The sequence below is a fragment of the Eubalaena glacialis genome, chromosome 1, assembly GCF_028564815.1.
Source record: "Eubalaena glacialis isolate mEubGla1 chromosome 1, mEubGla1.1.hap2.+ XY, whole genome shotgun sequence".
Classification (NCBI taxonomy): domain Eukaryota; kingdom Metazoa; phylum Chordata; class Mammalia; order Artiodactyla; family Balaenidae; genus Eubalaena; species Eubalaena glacialis.
Window position 1 is genome coordinate 52,826,369 of NC_083716.1, and position 22,231 is coordinate 52,848,599.

A 22,231-nucleotide genomic window follows, 5' to 3' on the forward strand; every position below is an offset into this window, starting at 1 on the left:
AAAATACTTTACATTTGCGCTGCTTTGCACTTGGTTAAAGCCCCTGTTGCTACTATTTGTTTTGATCCTCGCCCCAGACCCATGAAGGAGGCAGACTCACTTTCTTCATTTTCCAGATGAGAAAGAGGATGAGCAGGAAGCTTAAGCAGCTTTCCCAAGGTTATAGCACGTGAGCAGAAGAGCCGGATAAAAATGGAAGTCTCCCCAGATCTCAGCCCTGCACTGTCTCTTCAAGGACTTCTGGTGGGACGGCTCCTAAGGGGACTTGATGCTTTCCCGGATATCTCTAGGGCTACCAGCGTGGCTCCAGCTATTTCTGGGACCAGGGCAGGCCCATGTGGGCAGAGCAGGGGCCCACAGTCTCTGCCCAGACACCATCCTCCACCTTGCAATGGCTTTTAGGCACAGGCCCACAGTCAGCGCGAGTTTTCAGTGCACCTTTGCCCTCCCCTGCTGCATTTGGTCTCCTACAGCCTGCAAGGTTCGCTGACCCTCAACCTTAGTCAGCATTGAACCTCCTTTTTCTGTTCCTGCACTCAGCTGAAGACTTCAGGATCCAGGTTCTAGTCGACCTTGTCACATGTGGCCAGGGCCCTGCTCCTGGACTGAGAAAGCTGGGGCCCCAGCAGGACCCAAGAGACACTGTGAGGTCTGGGGTTGGTGAGTAGAAGACATAGATCTGGCTCCTCATCAACTCCCAGCCTCTGCAGAACAGGGAGCATTGAAGCTGTGCCGAGGATCTGGGTGATGGGAAAGTATTTGCCAGTTGCATCCATAACCAGAGAAATAAATTCCTTGCCCAAGGCACTGTCCAGAGCCCTGGATATGGGGGTTACACGATTGTACAAAACAGGGGTGACCCTAAGGAGCAGAGCTGGGGAGTATGGCCCAAGCAGCTGGGCAATTGGGTTGGGAGAGAGGGACCACAGGACACGTTCTAGAAGTAAGCCTTGTTATGCACATTCTTCTTCTCAAACTTTTGCCTGAGCTCAGAGACCAGAGCTGACTGGACGGGTCTTCCCGCAGCCTTGGGTTTTGCCAAGGCCTTGGGTTTTGGTGATGGATGGGGTTGCTGAGGGGCGAGTGAGCCAGAGACTGTAGGCACCATCCAGTGGGCTGGTCCCATGCTGGGTGCCATGCTGGGTGGTGGAGGGGGAGCGGGGGCTTTGGCGGGCGGTGCGCTCCCCAGGCTGTTGTTGTTGCAGTTCTCATTGGGAGGATCCTCTCTGAGCACAAACTTGTCAACGGCCTTGGTCCTTCTGAACTTGAGCCACTCGATGCGGACGGTGCGGGGTGCAGGGTTGGGCCGCTTGCGGAGCACACGCCGCACCGGCAGGACCTTGCTGGACTTCTTGTTGCGCCAGAAGGTGGCGGTGGAGATGAGGACGGTTATGGCCACAATGATGGCCATGATGCCGGCCAGCACACCCACGGCCTTCATGGGGTTGTCTTTGGTCTGCATCAGGAAGGCAGCCATGGGGTTTCGGGACAGCATCTGGAAGAAAGATGCATTCGGCTGCTCCTGCCTCGTCCCCGGAGGACAGAGCAGGGGCCGTAAGCTCCCTTAAGCCTGATGGTTTTTAAGCTTTCTGGGGTCAGGCATCCCTTGGAGAATCTGATGAGCACTATGGGCTTCATTGCAGAAAATATGCACACAGAGAAAACACAATGCATGCACCTCTGCAGAAAAATGCACAGAGAGCTCGATGCATGCACCTCTGCAGAAAAATGCACACAGAGAAAACACAATGCATGCACCTCTGCAGAAAAATGCACACAGAGAGAGCTCGATGCATGCACCTCTGCAGAAAAATGCACACAGAGAAAACACAATGCATGCACCCCTGCAGAAAAATGCACACAGAGAAAACACAATGCATGCACCTCTGCAGAAAAATGCACACAGAGAGAGCATGATGCATGCACCTCTGCAGAAAAATGCACACAGAGAAAACACAATGCATGCACCCCTGCAGAAAAATGCACACAGAGAAAACACAATGCATGCACCTCTGCAGAAAAATGCACACAGAGAGAGCATGATGCAAGCACCTCTTCTGGATGAAGAACTCCTGCATTAGCTGCTACTGCTTTCCTTTGATTGGGGGGAGTGTGTGTAACGTTTGCCCAAGTGCCTTAGGAACCTCTTAAGTGATGACTTCCTGCCAGACCCTGAGCTGAGAACTACACATAATGATTTTACTTCTGCCTTTCAACACCCATGTGAAGGAGGCATCATTAGTCCCATTTTACAGAAAGGGAGTGGAGGCTTAGCAAAGTCCAAAGTCACACCATTACAAAGTGTTGAAACTAGGATTTCGACCTGATTTCAAAGCCTGTGTGTTTGATGGCACAGGTGGTCTTTGAGAACATTGGGCGGGTGTCTTTGGAGGAAGGTGGTCTCTCTCCCTCAGGCCATGTTGCAGCAAGGCCTGAGCTGGCCCTCTGACCCTCCCCCCCACCCCCCAGATCAGGGCTCCATACCCACCTCAGTGTCTACGATATCAATCTTGAGTAAGGCCGTGGTGCTGAAGGATGGGGAGCCGCGGTCCTTGGCCTGCACCTCTAGGGACCACGTGTGGTCCCCGCTGGGTGTGATGTTGTGCAGGGCATCCAGGGAGCGGATGGAGTTCTTGAGCCGGATCTCCCCCGTGTGTGTATCGATGTCGAACACGTTGGCTGGCTCTGCGTGGGTGATGGAATAGTCCACTAGGTTGTTGGGCTCCTCTGCATCCTGGTCTGTGGCCTGTGCAGAGAGGGACAGACAGAGCTGGGCTTCGAGGGCGATACTTGCGTACCCTGGCTAAACCAACACGTCATATAGAGCTGGCTGGGCTGAAGGGAAATGGTCCTAATCTTATTTGAGTGAATGGAGCTGGGAGAGGAATTGAATGAGCCAGGGTGGGTCTGTGCTTGGCTCTCTATGTGTGTTGTAGCAATTCATTCTCAGAACAAGTCTAGGCAGTCCGTATTGTCAAAAAACAAAAGCCTGGAGGCTGAGTGACTTGTCTAAGGATGGAGAGGTAGAAGGAGGGAAGCTGGGATCCAGAGTCAAGTCTGTTGGGTTCCAGGGTTCATGCTTTTTCTGTATTGGGAAGGCAGTGCAGCGGGGAAAGCAGTGCTGTGAAAGCAGGCAGACCAGCTGTGTGAACTCAGGCAAACCAAACATGCAACCTGCCTAAGCCTTAATTTTTTTTATGTGTAAAGTGGCAAAAATATCTTCTTTCTCAGAGGTTACCTCTGGGTTGAGGTGGGGATGAGGGTATATAAAGTACCTTAAAAACCCTTGCTTAGGGCTTCCCTGGTGGCGCAGTGGTTGAGAATCTGCCTGCCAATACAGGGGACACAGGGGACACGGGTTCGAGCCCTGGTCTGGGAAGATCCCACATGCCGCGGAGCAACTGGGCCCGTGAGCCACAACTACTGAGCCTGCACGTCTGGAGCCTGTGCTCCGTAACAAGAGAGGCTGCAATAGTGAGAGGCCCGCGCACCGCGATGAAGAGTGGCCCCCGCTTGCCGCAACTAGAGAAAGCCCTCGCACAGAAACGAAGACCCAACACAGCCAAAAATAAATAAATAAATAAATAAACAAATAGATTGTGCATTTAAAAAAAAAAAACAAAAAACCCTTGCTTATTTCAGGAATCCAATATATTTTAAAAGAAATTCTTATGCTACAGTGCCGCTTGCAGTTGCAGGAACAAGACTTTTAGGGGAGCTCAGCTACCTTCGAAGCCCACCTCAATTTTCACTGGGGTCCCCAGCACCATTGTCTTCTCCTGGACGCTCTTTCCAAACTGGGGGTAGTGGTCATTGACGTCCAGCAGCGTGACGAACACCTCGGCTAGGCTGTACCTGCCCTCCACGTCCTCCGCCTTCACATAGAAGTTGTACCTGGCAGTGTCCTCGGCGTCCAGGTTGGCCCAGGGTTGGGTGTAGATGATCCCAGAGGATGGGTGGATCAGGAAGCTGTCGGGCACAGAGAGCGCAGGCAAGGGTGTGCACAAGCACACTCACGTACACGCGTGTACACTCACAGAGGTGCACACGTGCCTGCAGTAAGGAGCCGCCTACAGGAAGGGGCGGTAATGCATCAGGCAGCTTCCCCAAGGCATCCCGCCTGCTCCTCTCTGCATCCTCGCAGTCTGACTCAGGGAAGCAGGACCACCCACTTACTTAGCAGTCTATCAGTGTAGAACTTAACCCGAGTCACAGCCCTTCCCTCTCCTCCCATGACCTGCCCCTTCCCAGCCCAGCACTGCTTGCCTGGCCCCCAAGGCCACGAGCCCCAGCTCCAGGCCATAATGCTGTCCCTTCTTCTTGCAGACTCACCTTACCTGGTGGTCCCCACACCTCTACCTCAGGCTCTCTACAGCTCCCCTCCATTCCTTGCCCCCAGGCTCGCCTCCCTGACCCAGGTCCTGTTCTTCCCAGGTTCCTCCTGCCTTTAGCACGGATCCTCCTCCACCCTCAGCCTCCCAAATCCCTTGCCTGAGGTCCTGTCTGGGATTCTGGATCTACTCACAGGTCTGCCCCGGATCCATAGATGGAGTATTTGACTTCACCCCAGGGACCTGTGTCTGGATCAACAGCCTGGAAGAGAGAAAGCTCCCAGTGGCCCCTGCCCCTTTGTCAGGGCATGTTGGCAGCTCTTGCTTTCAATGGCAAAACAAGGATTTGGGGGGTTTGCCCAGCTGGGGAGAAACTGATCTGGAGGCATGCTCTGGAGCCCTAATTTCGCCCCAGGAGATCTCAAGTATTGGAGGAACCAGATCTGGAAGGCCTTATATTTCTCATTATATGTCCTCATTATAGTCCTGTGAGGTGCTGTTATTCCCACTATAGAAGAAACTGAGCTCAGAGAGGGCAGGTAGCTTGTCTAAGAACACAACCAATGAGTGTGGGCTTCGCGATTCAAACTGGAGCCCCAGTTTGTCTGACTTCACAAGGCCCCCTTCACCCCCAGTCCCTGGGTCAGCCCCAACCCACTGTGACAGCCAACACGTTGGAGCCCCCTGGGGCATTCTCGGGGATCCTGGCAATGTAGTAGTGGGAGGTGAACTTGGGGACATTGTCATTGGTGTCCAGGAGCTGGATCACGATGTCCGCTGTGGAGCTGAACTTCTCTGGGGTGTTCACTTCGATGGCCAGGAGCTGGGGAAGGAAGGAAAAGGAGGACTTGTCTGGGTGGCAGTCGCTCTGCAGAGAGCCTGCCACATCCCATCTCAGCATCATCCCTGCCTTGTCTCCCGTTTTCTCAGCTGCCAGCCAGCTATGCCTGCCCCCACCTGCAGGGGGCACCTCTAAGGCACACATCATTTCCCTCCCCACTGACTGCAATGCCCCTGTCCTTATGGTTGCCATTTGCATTGTGACCAATTTCTTTTGCTCCATTGATTCGCATATTCCTTTTTTTTAAACTTCCATTTAAAAAACTATTTTGCTTCATAATATACTTTAATATCTGTTAGAGCAAGTTCCTGCCTCATGTTCTTTTTTCCTGAATTTCCTGACTATTCAGGTCTATTTCTCCAGATAAAAACCAGTATAATTGTGTCAAGCCCCCTCCCTCCTCCCCTAAGGAAATTCTGGGTAAGACTTAATTGAGATGGTGTGATTCTTTATTAACTGACGAGAATTTGCATTTTTAAACAGGGTGTGTCTTTATATTTCTTGCATTCTTTATGTCCTTTTGTTAAATTTGTGCATTTTTTTGTCATTTAGATGCTGCATATTTCTTGTTATGTTAATTCCTAGAAATTTTATCTATTAGTTGTTATTGTAAAAGTGATCTCTTATTCCATTATTCTCATTGCTAGATTTTGTACATAGGAAAACTATTAGATTTTGTGTATTACCTTTATAATCAATCATGTTAGCAACTTTGCTGTGTCTAACAGTTTTTCGATCATTTCTTTTAGATTTTCTAAGCAAACAATCACATCATCTAAAATAATGATGATAATAATAATGATAATTTTTACCTCTTCCTTTCTAATGTTTGTACCTTTTGTTTCCTTTATCCAGGAATAATGTTATTCTAGGAATAGTGTTAAAGAATAGTGGTGAGAGCAGTTATCCACGTTTTGTTCCTGACTTCATAGAATGCTTTTAGAATTTCACTTTTATCGATTGACTGATTGATTGAAGTATAGTTGATTTACAAGGTTGTGTAGAATTTCACTTTTAAGCATGATGCTAGCTATTGGTGTCTATGCATTTATAATCATAAATAATTAAAACAATTTAAATAATATCAACAAAGTATTTTTCCTTTTTATTAATATAAATTATATATTTATGTATAATATGCATTATTTATTTATGTTTATCATTTTAAATAATTACAAGTACAAAGGAGTATATTTTTCATCTTCTGCTAAAGTTTTTAACAGAATAGATGACATATGTCAAATGTGTATGGGAAAACACGTATCCTGAGGATCAGATAGTTTTCTTCTCTCAATCTATTCACATGGCACATTGGATTGGTAGTTTTTCTCTGGACCCCCCTCCTTGCATTCCTGGGGATAGTCGCAGTTTGGAAGCGGGAGCTCAGTGAGGCTGTGTGAGCAGTAAGAGAAGGTTCTTGTATTGTGATTCTTCTCCCTTTCCACCTGCTCCTCAAATCAGCAGGAGGGGCAGAGAAACTGAGAGGAAAGGAGTAGGGCCAGGAGGGGCAGGGTGTGACAAGGGACCCCTTAGGAATGAATCTAGGTGCTGCTGCGACCCCCCATTCAGGGTAGTGCAAAGCATCACCTACCTTGAAGGTTAACACTTTGAACTTTTCAAAGTCAATGGTGGCTGAGTTCTCTACAATGATCGTGACTTGGGCTTCATTCAGGACCGTCTGGGGGACCACTCGGAAGATGCCCCCGGGTCCCACCAGCCGCAGGTTGAATTTGGCATTGGCTCCCTGGGCAACAGTTTGGAGAAAGGAAACAGGGAAGATGAATGAGAATAGAAACTCATTAGATAGTCGCACTATGCAAGGAGCCTTCACGTGCCCTTGACCCCGGGAGGTGAGTATTATTATTTCTTTCTATAGGGGAGGTGATCAAGAATCAGAAAGGTTGAGCAGACGATGAAGACTAAGCAAGGAAACAAGCACAGAAAGCCTAGCCCTGAGCCGGGCACAGGAGGCAGCAGGCCACATTTGCAATGTCTGCAGGGTCAGACGCAGAGGTGCTTTTATTTGACTGGCTTTTTCTTTTTAATTGATTGTGAATATCTTTAGGCCAAGCAGCTAGTCTTTGATTATCTACCCTCCCTCCTCTCTCTCTGGGTTACCCACTCTTGCTTCATTCGTTTTGTGACTCTCCAGGCCTCTGTGACATCAACAGGAAAGGCTCATGCAGGCTCAGCTTTGGGACTTGGTCCCATGTGGTTTGCAGGAAGACAGGGTGGAGGGCAGGACCACATACCTGGTCTGAGTCATTAACAGTGATCTTGAGGCCCCGCAGGATCTCCCCCTGGGGCGGGTGCTCATACATGGACAGCTCAAATCTGTTCTGGGGTCCACTCTCTCCATAGAATGTCGGTGGATGGTTGTTGAGGTCCACGATCCGGATGGTGACAGGGGCCATGGTCTGGGCAGCTGGGGTCCCTGCAGAGCTGACCTCAGTCACCTGGGGTGGGGACAGGTGGCTATGGCTGTGTGGCAGGCTGATTCCAAGATGGCCCCAATGATCCCTGCCTCCTGGTATTCATGCCCTTATGTAATCTCCTCTTTTTCAGTGTGGCCTGGCCTAGTGACCTGCTTCAAACTGATAGAATATGGCAGAGGTGATGAGATATCACTTAGTGATTAGATTAGGTCATAACTTCTATCTTCTAGCAGACTCTTTTGCTGGCTTGGATGAAGCAAACAGCTGTGTTGAAGAAGCCTGTGTTCCTAGGAACTAATGGTGATGTCTAGCCAACAGCCAGCAAGGAACAGAGGTTCTTAGTGTGACAGCCCATGAGGTACTAAATCCTGCCAATAACCATGTGAGCTTGGAAGCTAATCCTTCTCCAGTTGGGCCTTCAGATGAGAACCCAGTCCTGGCTGAAAATTTGTTGGCAGCTACGTGAGAGACCTTGAAACTGAGGACCCAGCTAAGCTGACCCTGTACTCCTGACTCACAAAAGCTGCAAGATATAAATGTGTGTTGTCTTAAGACACTAAGTTTGTGGTGATATGTTACAACAGTCATAGGAAACTAGTAGAGTGCTATTACTAGTCCTGTTTTACAGATGAGGCAAGAGGAGTGAGGCAGTCACCTGGGGTCACACAGCTGGAATAGGAAGAAGGTAGATGTGTCTGATTCTTTAGGCAGTGCTCTCTCCACCTCACCGCACTGCCCTCTCCTTGCAGCCAGATGTGGGTTCAAACCCTAGCTTTACCATGTTCTGCACTTGTGTCCACTTGTCCAGGGGGAGGCTGCAGGGAGAGGAGGTGTGGCGATGCAGCAGTGGATGACTAATACAGGCTGCAAAGCCAGGGCCAAGAGTCCACAAGCGCCTCAGGGACGGGTGGCAAATACCATATGAGGCCCTGCAAGGGCTTCCTTCTGCTTTCCTATAAGCATGTCTGGTCTTACCTATCCTAAAATTACCCTCCCTGGCCCCTACTCCATCACACATTAGCTGCTTCCTAACTCTTCTTTGGTAGAAGCTTATGCCCTCTGCCCCCTTTCTTCCCATTCAATGCTCAGCCCGTCCCCAACTCAGATGCTTCACACTGACTTCCATGCTGCAGGTGGCACTGCCTGCTTCCCCTCCCCTTCCCGAGCGTGCTGTCCCCTTGGCTAAAGTGGCTCCAGTTTGCAGGTTGGACTTGACCCCTGGTCTCTCCTTCCCTGGCTCCTCCCTCTTCCTCACTCTTATCCTGGGGTGCTCCCGCAGTGGCATTCTTAGCCGGTGGCTCCTCTCTCCCCGCAGCCCTCCTCTGGGTGGCCTCATGCCCTCCCCTCCTTTCACAGCTACCTGTATGTGGATGCTGTCTGCCCTGAAGTCCAAACCTGTGCCTTCAAGTTTGGACGTTTCAACTTGAATGTCCCCGAGGCACCAAAATGCCTCATGCCCATCCTACTCAACTTGCCTCCTCGCCTGTGTTCCTGATGGCATGGTACCATCCTGGATTCATCCCTTCCTCTCCTTTCCCCCACTCCTCACGGCCCCGTTCTCTGGAGCCTGTCTCCTTCACAGTTTGCCGTTTGTCCATTTTTACCATTCCGCCTCCGCTCATCCCCACGGCCCCTCGGCATCTGTCACCTGGGCTGATGGCTTTGCTTCCCTACCTCTCATCCACTTCCCTCCAAACCCAAGTTGGGACCAGTGCTCTCAAATGCCAGGCTGAGACTGGTGCCAGAATCACCTGGGAGCTCAAAACATGCAGAATCCTGGGTTTCCCCCAGACATGCTAAATACCCATCCTCAGGAGTGTGACCTGGAAATCTTTTTTTTCCAAGCTCTCTGATTTTGGGAATCCCACTGGTCTAGTGAGCAGTCAGAGTGAGCTTTTAACAAGAATCTAATTCTGCTCAAACCTTTCCGTGGCTCTTCCCTGCTCGTGGGCAGGACTAGCTACCTAGTTTGCAGGCCCAGTGAAAAATGAAAATAGGGGGCTCCTTGTTAAAAAATGGTTAAGAATTTCAAGACAGCAAGAGCAGAGCGTTAAGCCCAGCATGGGATCCTTCTAATTGTGGTTCCTGTGTAATCTCACAGGTTGCATGGCCGCACAGCTGGCCCTGTTGCAGGGAAAACCCATGCCTCGTATTCAAGGCCTTTGCTCCTCCGGCACCACCTGGGGTCCAACCGTCTCTCCTTTACGTGCTGCCTGTGGACTCTTGGCTCCAGTCCCACTTGACTCTTCATTGTTCCCCTGCTGCATCATGTGCTCTCACCTCCAGCCTCGGCTCATTGGGCTTTCCTAGCTTTGCAATGCCTCCGCCTGCCCCACCCTAACCAGTGCTCCCCAACACCAGTCTCCACTTGCTGGGTCCTACCCATGTTCATGGCATCGCTGCTTCCATCCTTCCTTCTCCTGCCTCATCGCAGCTCCCCTCACCAGGTACTACCTCTTGTAGGTGCTCCTTGAAGCAACATCTAGATCCTTCCTCCCTAGATCCTGCGAGCCCTGGGGGGTAAGGGGGCAGCCCAGGTCTCATCACCTTTGGAATCTTCCAGGGCCAAAGGGTGGGGAAGGCCAAGCTCGTGGGAGGGTACCTGTACATGCAGCTCATACACCTCTCTCCGGAGCTGGGCAGGGCTCTGGGTGATGGAGATAGCTCCAGACGTCTCGTTTATTTCAAAGGCTCCATCACTGCCTGTCACAGAGGAGAGATGTGCCCTGCAGTTCTGAACAAGGCCACACGGTGGCGCAGGGTGCCGTACGTTCCTCACACGTTATCTCATTCAAGTCTCCCCTATTATCATCTGTGTCTTGCCAATGAGGAAACTGAGTCTCAGAGGGGCTAAGTAACTTATCTAAGGTTACAGAGTGAGTGCAGAACTGGGACTCAAACTCACTACTTTCTGGCTCCCAGGTGCTCTAGTATTTTGCTTCTTGTGTGTGTGTGTGTGGGTGTGGGTGTGTGTGATGGAAAGAGAAAGGAGAAATAAAGAGGTATAGAGGGAGGGAGATGGGGGGCGGAGAGAAGGAGAGAAAATAATGGAGGGAAGAAAGAAAAAGACTGGAGGAGGAGGAGTAGAGGGAGATGCAAGAAGACAGGAGAGGAGATGGTGTGGTGTGGGCCCTTGGTAGGTGTTTGAAGGATTGCAGCGGTGGAGGGGAGGGAAGGTAGTCAGAGGTCTGCATGCCTGGGGAGAGATGACTGTGTGTGACAGTGGGCACATTTGCACGTGTGTGAGCTGCTGGAAGGGGAGTGTGTACCAGGCATGTCCCAGGGACAGGGTCAGAGGAGGTGATGGTGTCTGAGTGAGAGCATAGAGATGTGTGCACGTCTGGGACCAGGTACGAGGTGTGGTGGTCCCCTGGAGGGGACCAGCTACTGAGGGCTGAAGAGCCCTCCCCAGGGCTGGCTCCTCCTGCCCAGTTGCTGCCCAGTTGTGGAAAGAGCCAGCAGACTTAGGTTCAAACCCAATGGGAACTTGGGATAATTTAGCTTCTCTGAGCCTCAGTTTTCTCACCCATGTACAGGGCTAGTACTAGGGACACGCAAAATCATCACTGCATTTAATTCACTGAATTCAACTGTATGCTCTAGGCCAAAACATTTAAAAGAATGAGAAAAACACATGGCAATTTAAAGAGTATAAGAAATCTTGCCACCCCTTCCCATTAACGAGGTATGCCCAGGAGCATGTGGGAACATGAATTGGCACCACCTGTGCCGCACTCAGTATCCACCCCCTGCCCCAGCCCCTCCCTGCCCAATGCGTCTCTTCCTGCTGGACATAATGAGAAGCAGGGACCAGAGCAGACGCCCAAGGAGACGTGCCGCCTCCTGCAGGGACCCAGCCACTCTTCTCCATGCATCTTGTGCTTCTGGCCTATAGATGAGGAAACTGGGACCCAGAAAGGTTGGATCTCACTCTGGTTACCCAGTGAGTTGTAGCTGCAGCCCAGCAGTGAGCCCCAGACTCACCGTTCACGAGGCTGTAGAGAACACGGTTGGGTTTGCCGCGGTCTCCATCCATGGCGACGACCGTCAGGACCTCCGAGCCCTTGGGGGGAACAGGAGCAGCTGCCTGAGGCCGATGGGGGATGCTGGGGCTCTCCCTTCCCCAGACGCTGCCCCACAGCGGGGAGGTGAGGGGAGATGTCGCCCACACTCAAGAGCCAGGTCTCTGCGTGACCCTATCCTCGCTCTACCAGGAGCTCGTGGGCCCCTGGCCTTCCAGGGCTGGAGGGAGCGCCTAAGCCCCGCTGCTTGCCCCCCACGTGGCTTGGCACGTGGGCTGCCCCCCTGGGCACACAGGCCTCCTGCATGAGCCTCGTCTTCACACCTCTTACACTGCCTCTTTCCCCGTACACCACTCTCAGGCCTTGCCTCTACTGCCCACCCTCCAGCCTCACCCCTGTTGCCTCATCCATCTTCGGCCTTCAGAGGTGCCTGAAAGGAGAGGTGGGAGAGGGCCCAGGCAGAGGGTGTCCAATGCAAAGTCCAGGAACTAGGATTTTATCCTGTGGCGCTGGGGGGCCGTTCGAAGGCTTTGGGAAGTTGCCCAACCTGACAAGGGCTGCTCGATCCTGGCCTGCCACCCCCTCCTGGTCTCCCTACTCAGGCCCATCTCCCTGGAGGCCTATCCATCCTCATGGCAGTTTCCTGACTGTCCTTTCCCCCCCGCCCCAGCACCTCCTTCCCCCTTAGCTCCTCGGCAGGACCGTCTGGGCCTCCCACTGCTCTGACCTGCGGCCCCCATGGGAGCAGCCCAGCCTTTCTCTCTCCCTCACTCTGTGCCCTTCTGCACCACTTGGCTGCCAGCATCTGAAAAGGTGATGTCTTAGCTTGGGCCCAGCACATGAGTGGTGCTCAGTAAGTGTTTTCATTGTTTTATAAAGTTGGGAATAATCAGAATCCGGGGAAGTGAAAATTGAGAATGCAATTCCATTCCACGGAGAGTTCTTGAGCCGTGGCCGCGGGAGGTCTGGCTGGGGGGCATATAAACACATGGGTTCACCCCAAGGAGGGGCGTGCTCGTGGAGGGGCGTGCCTGGCATAGGAGCAGACATCAACCAAAGATGTCGGCGAAAGCAGTGCCTGGGCTGAGCTGAGAAGGGCAGGAGGCATTAGGCCCATGGGCGCGTGTCCGGCAGAAGGAAAAGGGTGCAGTGGCGAGAGGGCTGGGCTGAGTAGAGGATGGTGCGGGCTCCCGGGTGGAGGGGAGGCCAGCCCCTGGATGCCAGGCCCAGGACTGGAACCTGAGAGGCCAAAACACAAAACATGGGGGTGGGCGGGGAGGAGGGACAGAGACGGCACTGAAACGGGAGGAAGCTGAGGCCAGCCTTCCAGCTGGGCCCGCGTGTGATGTCCGACAAGGGTTGTGGTGATTCAGCAGCAGACTGTGGGAGAAATACCGGTTTGAGGGGCCCCAGGCTACAGGCTTGGAGGGAGGGACGCGAAAGGCACCTCACCTCCTGTACGAGGTGGAGGAAAGGGCCACCTAAACCAAATCATCAGCTCTCTTCCCAGCCTCTCTTCTCAGCCCTTTTGAAGGGCTGACATGTGCAGCTGGGCTGGCATAAGCTTGAGTGAGTGAAGAAATGCGTGGAAGAGCCTGGGCACCCGGTAGGTGCTCCACACACGAGCAGCTGCTTCTTCCCGGGCCTACTTCCCCATGCAAAACGACCTGTTTGTGGCCTGAGTCTGAGCGGGTCCAGAGCCGGCCTCCACGTGAGCCGAGGAGTGTGACCCCGGGTCGAGCCCAGCCATCCAGCAGGGGGATCCTCGGGCAGGGCAAAGGACAGGGCAGGAGGTGTCCGGAGGTGACACTGGGCTGAGGGGCGCAGCCACCCACCGGAAGGGTGTCCTCGTACACATAGCCGTAGTAGGGCGTGCCCACGAAGACAGGGGCCATGTCCTGCACGTCCTCCACATTGACTGTGACCGTGGTGGTGGCCGAGAGCGCCACGTTGGCCCCTCGCAGCCTCCCTCCGCCATCCTGGGGAAGGGTCGGAGAGGGAAGAGAGGTTGGCCTCTGGAGTTGAGCAGACTCCCATGGAATCCGGCTCCTGTCACTTACTGGCTGCCCTCCCTGATTTCTGTTTGCTTCTGTGTCACCTGGAGATAATTTTGCCCTCAGACCGGTGTTAGGAAAATTAAATGAGATGATGCATGAAGGTCTTCAGTCAGTGCCTGGTATGCAGTAGGCGCTCATAGGCATTCCTTTGGAAAGAGGGTTAGGTTTCTCTCCAGGGAAATCATGTCTGATCGGTAGCAGAGGAGGAGGGGGTCAGAGCCAAATCCCCTCTCCCAGCCAGGAGCCAAGCCTCAAACACTCCTGAGGACCTGCTAAGGGCATGATGTGGACCCGCGCCTGAGCGTATATAATGGAGCTGTGCGCCCACCAAGCCAGCCCTCATGGAGTGACTGGCAGGCAGGGCCGGCACGAGCCTCCTGGTGCAGACTGAGGGGGATGGCCTGTAGCCAATATGTGACCAGCAGGGGCTTTTCTGGAAAAGAAAATGGGGGGCTGAGAGGGACGGCTGGGGTTTCCTGCCCTCGGGAAAGAGCAGCTGCTTTGGCTGAGCACCTGCTGAGTTGCAGATCCCATGTCACACGCTTTAGAAGTATGAGGAATTCAGTTAAGTCTCGGGGTGGGGGGGCAGATGGGAAAACTGAGGCTCAGAGAGGGTAACTGGTCACACGGAGAGGAAGAGCGGGGTGAGCAAGCCCGGGCAGAGAAACAGAGGTGCCCAGAGGCCAGGCTGTGCGGATGTGAGGGCCATGAGTCTCCAGGCACGGCCATCTGGGCCTACAGAGGAGAGCCAGGCCTGTCAGTCCTGAGGGGGCATATGCCCTCTGCCAGCAGGGAATATGCCCTCTCCGGCTCACAAACACCAGCCTCCCTGCAGAATATGTCCACGTCTGGGCAGGCTCCACTCAATAGAGATTCCGAGCAGCTGCACCCCCCCATCCCCTCCCGCATCGTACCTTCTGCCCCGAGCTGCCCCCCAATTGTAGAACCTAGCTGCTCCAATCCAGGGGCAGCTTCCCCTGACGGAGGCTGAGGAGAGCCCAGATGCTGCCACTCCTCCCTCTCTGTTACCTTGGCAACCACAGCAATGAAGTGGGCCCGGGCCTTCTCGTAGTCCAGGGTGGCCCCAGCCTGGAGGCGCAGGACACCACTGTGGCGGTCCACAGAAAACTTGGTGGAGTGTGGATTCTGTAAGAGCGAGGGGCAGGCTGGGCCTTGGGGAGGGACCCGGGTGGCCCCAGGATCGCCTGCTCTGCTTCCTGAACGGGGGTCTTCACCGTCCTTCCTTCATCACACGAACTCTGGTCTCAGGGCTGAGGTGCAAACTTCAGGGCACTCAGTCTTCCCGGCCCCCAGGGCCCCGCTTCCTAGAGCTCTGGGCTTCCCCTCCCTCTCCCTCAGTCCAACAAAGACGTTCCCTTCCAGCAGGGCCTCAGCTCTTTTCTCGGCTCAGCTAGAAAACAACGGGGCCCAGCTCGGGGCTAAGCTCTGGCCTGGAGTTTCCAGCAGGCAGAAATGTCAGCAGAGTGCTCTAACCTAGAGGAGGTGAGGGCTGAAAGCCACAGTGACAGAGAGAACCTTCAGGATCTTCCAACCCCTCCATTAAGTGACTGTGGGTCAGTCAGCAGCACCTGGGTAGGGGGTTGGGGAGGTCAGGTGGGGACAGGAGACAGTCCTCAATCTGAAGAGGGGTCACTGTGTGTCAGGAGCTGTTGTTGGAGCTTGACACGTATTTAATCCTCACAACTATCCCATGAGGATGCGCTTTCAACTTGCCCATTTTACGCATGAGGAAACTGAGCTGGGAAAGTCATACAATGATTGAAGCCCCATGTGTGGGAAGTGGTGGAATCTTTCCAGAACCCGTGGAGCCCAGGGGCTTTCTCCAGAACCTGTGTCTCTAGCCACTGAGCTATACTGCCTTGAAAATGGTGAGAGCAAGTGATTAACTGTGGAGAGCAGAGAAGATGCTGCAGAAACAGCAGCCGTGGGAAGGAGGACAGTGGGTTCCGGAGGAGGCCAGGGAGAGGCAGGAGGTGCGGGGAGGGGTCTCCGCCTGCGACGGGGGGGGGGTGGATGGACAAGGGTAGGGTGGAGGGGCCACAGCTCTGCTCATTCTGAGAGATGCCCCTTCTGCCTTTTTTCCTATTGACAATTCTAGGCCCAGACAGGTTTCTTTTACTTTGTGTGCGTGCAAAGTGCCCAGGCCATCTTCTGGGGGAGGGGTTGGTGGGGGGAGAGCTGAGGGTCCTGAGATCTGGGGAGAGGGAGGCAGGTCAACTCAGAGGGAGCCAGGATGGGCCAGTCAGGGGAAGATGGCTTCCTCTCAGGCCAGTCTTAGGTCCCCACCTATTCATCCCACGCCTGCATTTACTGAGACCTCTTTGGGTGGGATGCACCACCTCTGACAATCTTTGGGAATAGTTGAGGCACTGACCTAAGGGCCTTAATGATGGAGACGAGGGCTGTCCAGGTGTCCCTGCTAGCCCAGGCCTCTGGTTATTTCCTGTGTGCCCCACCTTACCTTCAGGAAGTAGGTGACACTCCCTCCAGAACCTGTGTCCCTGTCCACTGCATGGACCTTGGCGATACTGCTCCCGGCAGGTGTGTCCTGAGGGGTCACAGCCACAGAAGGTCAGTCCCAGGGGCAGTGACAGATGCTCAGGGAACTGGGGTCTGGGGGCACGGAAAGGTGGAGTCAGGGGAGTGAGGGGTGAAAAAGAGGTGAAAGGTGGTGATTGACCCAGGGAGCATCCAATAGGAGGAGGGGCCTTGATGGAGGAGACACACTGGAGTCAGAGCGGGGTCAGGAAAGGGCAGAGGAAAGGAGGAACAAACAGACATCCCCCTGAGAACAGCTCCAAATAGACAAAGGCTTTAAATACGAAATGACTGTAAACAGTTAACAAACACAGACATATTCAGTAACACCAGGGATCACACACGTGCAGTTTAGAGCCAGCGCAAATATCTTTCTCCTACTGAATTAGCAGACATTTAAAACTCCCAGAATCGCCAGTGTTGGCCAGGAACCAGGAGACAAACCCTTTCTCACATCCTAGGGGAAAGGCAAACAGGTGCCATTCTGGAAAATCAATTTGGCAACACCTCACAGGCACCCATGCTTTGACCCAGCAATTTCAAATCATTCCAATTAGAGAAAGGAACTTTTATGCTCAGAGTTTGTTGTTTGATGTTTCTTATGACGGCAAAAATTTAGAGTATCTTTAATATCCAAACTTAAAGGAACAGTTCAGTAAATGCTGGAATATGCACTCAAGGAAAGCTATTAAAATCTTAGTTACCGCAACTTTACAATTACTGAGGAAAATTCTTATGTTATAAATTCAGTGAAAAATAGAATACAGAAAACATATGTTTAGTATAGTCACAACTATGTAAAACAAAGAGAAAGCAAGAACCTATGATCATGAAAATGATGAGGAGGAAATACCCCCAAATTTAACAACGTTGTCTCAAGCTGGAGGGATTAAGGGTGGTTTCTGAAACTCTTTTTTTCCCTACTTTTCTGTATAATTCACATTTTCACAATAAGAGTACATTATAGGGAATTCCCTGATGGTCCAGTGGTTAGGACTCCGCATTTTCACTGCAGGGGGCGAGGGTGCAAAAAAAAAAAAAGAAAGTGCATTATAATTCTAATGGAAAATGGTCAATGAACATTCCCTTCGAATAAAAATGTGAGGGGCTGGCAACAGAGGTGGCGAGAGGACACAGAGGGGAGGGGTCTCCAGAGGGCAGTGAGTGACGGAGAGGGCTCTTCACTCCAATGCCTGGTCCCCTTGGCCAGGTCACAGGGCAGCCCAGAGGCCTGGGGCAGGAGTGCATCGACCCTGCCTGGTGGCCCCTTGCTCACCTCGGGAACCTGGACAATGTAGGGCTCCTGGATGAACCTGGGTGCCTCGTCATTGGCATCAGTCACCAGGATAGTGACTTTTTCCGCCACCTGAGAAGGGGCAAAGGGGACAGGTGTTGGAGCATTGAGACCTTCTGGGTGATAAAGGGACAATGGCCTCTAACACCCTAGGTGTATGTCTCTGTCCCCTCCTTCCCCCTCCCTTCCCCTCCCTCTCTCCTTCCTTCCCTCTTTTATTCATTCATGCAGCACATACTGTTAAGGAACTACTTGGTGCCAAGCACTGTGTTCCATGCTGGAGACAGAAGACACAGTCTGATGGTGTGAATTTTGCAGGGTGGAGTGGTGGGCAAAGAGCAACATATAAAAGAACAGTCGTGATATCATTCAGGGCGACAACCACAGCTGGCTGGGCACTGAGGGCTGGGGCCTGCACCACATGACTCTGGGGGCACTGTGCGCCCCAGCCTAGGCAAAGGCACCAGTTTAGGTGGCTACATCCAGAGGCCCAGAGAAGAGGCATCTGACCCAGCCTGCGGTGGATGACAGCAGGGAGGCCTCACAGAGGTGTGAGAAGTAAGGTCTGCAGCACTTTGTCAGGTGAGAGGGAAAGAGGAGGAAGGTGTGTCAGGAAGAAGCAGCAACACGGGCAAAGGCAGAGTGAAGCACATACGTGAGTTCAGAGCGCATAAGCAGATTTAGGGCTACATGGCTGGTAGGGTGAATGTGGGAGAGAAGGTGGGTGAGGCTGACGGTGCTCTGAATGGCAGTCTGAAGCTTGGATTCCACCCTGAGGGCAGTGGGGGCCAGCCGCTAGTGCTTTCTGAGCTGGGATCTGTGGCCAGGTCTGTGCTGCACAGTGATGGCTCCAGATGTGGACTGAGGTCGGGGAGCCTTGGAGGGAGGGGAGCCCCCAGGATTATCCGGGAAGCAGTGAGGAGGGCTGGGCGAAAGTGGCAGCTGTGGGGAAGGAGGGGAGGGAGGAGGGGTCGGGTGCCCAGGTGTTCAGCTTGGGTGATGGGGCAGAGCCAAGAGCCAGGTGGGAGGAGATGGATGGGCAAGCAGGTTTGAGGAGATACTGCTTGAGGAATGTGGGTGTGCTCTGTCAGAAGTGCAGCTGACAGGTCTTGCTTTCTTCCCTCTCTCTCCCTTCCTTCCCCTCTCTCCTATGAGCATGTTGGGGCAGATCTTGCTGGACCTCAGCTTGGGTTTGCTGGGAGCCCTGCCCTGCATGCTGCCAGGGGCTGGCTAGAGTGTGTACTCACCAGATTCAGGCCGTCGGAAATGCTGATAATGGCTTCAATCTCATCCTCCCTCTGTGAAGCACAAGGACAAAGTGTCCAGGAGTCTGAGGCACCATAGGGACCCCTGGAGTCTGGGTGCATCAGAGGAGGCCTGGGCATTTCAAGGGAGCCCTGGATCAGGGCGGAGTGGCTGAAAGCTGCCTCTGGCCATGCTTGAGACATTTTGGGGCTTGGCCCATCAGAGGTTCTCATAAACCCAGAGGGTTGAGGTGCCAACAGAAAATGCACCCCTGTTAGAATGAGGAGAGATGCTAACTAGTGTGCTGGAGGACCCAGGAAGAGGTTTTTAATCCCTTTAAAAATTTTCCTCTTTTTGCCCCTTCTCTCTCCCTCGACTCTCCATATTCTACAGTTCCTCAGAGGTCCAGGTCTGTGGTGTCTCAAGCCCTCCCCTTGACATGGTGGGTGTCGAGGTCCCCAGGTCCCGTAGGGTGATAGGGAGGGGAAAACAGTTGCATCTCCTCTGCTGTGTCCCCACAGCTGTCTCTGGGACCCACCCTTTCCTTTCTCTGCACTGGTGGAGTCTGCCATTGGATCAGAGCTGGCAGGACCCCACGGCTGAGGTCCAGGTACCTGGTCCACCAGCCTGGTGTGGGATCTCACAAGGGAAACATAGCCCATGCCCTGTCACCCGCAGGTTCAGAGGGCACAGAGGGGAGGAGTTTTACCAAACTCAGACCCGCTTTCTAAAGCAGTCTTTCTAGCCCTGATCTGCTGGCTGAGTTTTCTGTGATTTATGGGACCTCTCCAAGGATGCTCTCTAGGGCACCTTCCCACTCACAGAGGTCTGTCTGCATGCCTGGCAGGCAATGTTCCTCACAGGTCCCCATACCTCTCTGTCCAGCTCTTCAATCAGGGTTATGTTTCCAAAATTGGGGTCAACCGAAAAGATGCTTCTAGCGCTGGGGTCAAAGCTGATGTGGTAGGAGATGGGGTCTCCCTCAGGGTCTGTTCCATTCAGGGTGTACACATGAGAGCCTGGAAAGAGACAGTTGAGCACTCACTGCTGGCCCTGTCCCAGCTGGCTGCTTCCTACTCTTTTTCTTTATTCTTCACGACTATCAGTTAGCTGTTAGTATCTGCCACTTTACAGATTGTAATCTAGAATACAGGTTACAGAGGGCTTCAGGGCTGCTGGGTCTAACTCTAGGGTCTCTGCCTGGAAATGACTCCTGTCCCAGGAGCCAAGACTGGGGATGGGGGATGAGGGAAAAGGGAGGAACCTTAAGGTGGAGGGGTGACCCACGTGCAGCACTGTTCGCCATGCTTGGATTATTCAGGGAATTCTGAGCAGCTGCTTCTTTTACACAGCAGTGGCCCTTTTGCTCAGGGTTCCCAGACCAGGTGATGGAGAGGAAGTGTGAATCTCCCTCCTTCTCCTGCTCCTCCTCTCCCTGCAGATCCCACTGAGTTCATTGTTCTAGGGCCATTTTAAAGCCTAGAGCCCTGGGGCTCTGGGACGTTAGTACTTTGCTCAAGGTCACACAGTGGGTAAATGCCCCAGTGCTGAGGTCTGCCGCCTGCCCCTGGGGCCGGCCCTGTCTCTGGGCTCAGCGGCTGGGTCTCCAGGACTGGCCCAGCTTAGGTGTCCACGGCCGCCGTGCCCTCCTTTCCTGCAACTGCCCCGGGGAATTCAGAGCGCAAACAGAGTGTCCCAGGAGCGCCCGCAGCCTGGCGCTCGGCGTCTGGATAGGCTCAGAGGAGTCACGGGTTCGGTCTCTATGTCCAGGGGAACGTGGGCCGCCCCTCCGGGAGACCTATGCGGGGCAGATGCCAGGCGTACTCACCCACAGGAGTGTCCTCCGGGAGGCTGAAGAGGGCCATGTTTCCGTTGGTGCTGCCCACCCCGTTGTCGAAAAAGTAGGGGGCGAAGTTGGCCTGGGCTAGGAAGAGAACACGGAACAGAGGACACCCGGACACGCGCAGGGACTGCTCCGCACCGGGTGGTCGCGCGTCTGGCCCACCCGCGGGCAGGCGGGTGCTCCCTTCCCGGAGCCCAGCGCGCCCACCGGGGCCCTCGGCCACCACCTTCCGTGGGCTCCGGCTGGGCTCGGGTTGTCAGGGACACGCACCATCTGGGCGTTTGGAACTCAGGCAGCGGCCAGTCTCAGCCCCATCAATGGGCAGACTAGGAAACCTCGCCCAGAGACGGGCAGTGCCCTGGCCAAGGTCACACGGGGAGGGGCAACACCCTCCCACAGCCCTCGGGGCAGCTGCCAAACCTCCGACCGTGCTTCTGAAGAAGCGGAGAGCAGCGAGACCCGCCCCCCCCCCTCCACAGTCCCTGTCCCCGTCCCCCGTCCCGAGCCCCACTCTGGAAGTGAACGTCCAGAACTGTCCCTGGGTCCGCCCCGGTGGCGCCGGCACCCATCCCTCGTCCCTACCGGGGCCCGCGGGGCCTGCGGCCACTCACCCAGGCGGAGGAGCATCAGCCCCAGGGCCAGGACGGCCCGCAGGCCGCGCCCCATGTCTCCGCGGGCGGGTCTTGTTGCTCCCCGCAGCCGAGGCCGGGCGCCGGAGCACAGAGCATGCCCTGGGCCCGCGACGAGTGCAGAGCCGGAGGGGGCGGGGGGGGGGGCGGCGGCGGGGGGCGGGCGTGGGGCGGGAGCGCTGAATGGTGCGGAGGGCGCTAAGCGGATGACACGGCTCGGATCGGCGCCGCTGGAGCGCTCCCGCCCGCAGCGGAACGAGACCAATTAGTAGGTGCAGAGCTGAGGAGACCCGCTCCCAGCAGCGGGCGGGGGCGGGGGCGGGGGCGGGGGGTGGGGGCGGGAGGGCATTCCTCTGTGCTACCGCGACCTCTGCCCCCAGGTCTGGAGCGCAGGAGCCAAGGGGACCCCAGGGCCGCAGGGCACTGGAAAACTGGGACTTTTTCCAGGTCTGCAAATCCTGGTAGGGCTGGGCTCCACTGGAGTTTTCCCTTCTTATGAATTTCCTCTGTGACTGTCAGGGAGTTTGCCACTCTTTTTGAGCCTGACTGTAAAACAGCGGCAGGGAAAGGGCCCAACCTCAGCGCAGAAGAATTCCTCCCAATAGTCTCTAGGAGAAATGAGGGCGGGGCAGAAAGGGGGTGGGCGGGTTTTGGGAAGGGCATGGCCTTAAAAATCCAAATAGATTCCAGGGATGTGTCCCTGAAGGCTTTGGGGGTGAGATTTGCGGTTGGGAAAGGGGCAGATGGTGAGGGATTATCAGGACCACCCTCTGAGATCTCAACCCATTCCTGTCCTGCCCCCCAGGCCAGGCTAGCTCTCCCAGAGGGTCCGATTACTAGTCTGGTCACTAGTGGGGGTCCACGTGTGTGGTGGGCAGCAGAGAGGGCCTTCAAGTCTCTAGTAAGGTGGAAGGCAGAGATTGCCAGGCAGCAGGCTAGTCTCCCTCCCCATCTGCAGTGCCCAGTTGTGACCAT

At 54.2% G+C, this 22,231-nt stretch overlaps 1 protein-coding gene across 1 annotated transcript; it reads right to left on the minus strand.

Annotated features, from left to right (window-relative positions):
• Positions 1-937: 937 nt before the first annotated feature.
• On the minus strand, positions 938-21,293 carry CDHR1 (cadherin related family member 1). Its single transcript, XM_061196775.1, has 17 exons — positions 21,239-21,293; positions 20,613-20,708; positions 19,658-19,803; positions 18,787-18,837; positions 17,522-17,611; positions 16,169-16,255; positions 14,716-14,832; positions 13,465-13,608; positions 11,592-11,670; positions 10,210-10,310; positions 7,425-7,628; positions 6,764-6,916; positions 4,990-5,154; positions 4,526-4,593; positions 3,741-3,969; positions 2,489-2,746; positions 938-1,495 (listed from the first exon to the last, which is right to left on the minus strand). The coding sequence occupies exons 1-17, from the start codon at positions 21,291-21,293 to the stop codon at positions 938-940; spliced, it is 2,601 nt and encodes an 866-aa protein (XP_061052758.1).
• Between the last annotated feature and the right edge of the window lie 938 nt (positions 21,294-22,231).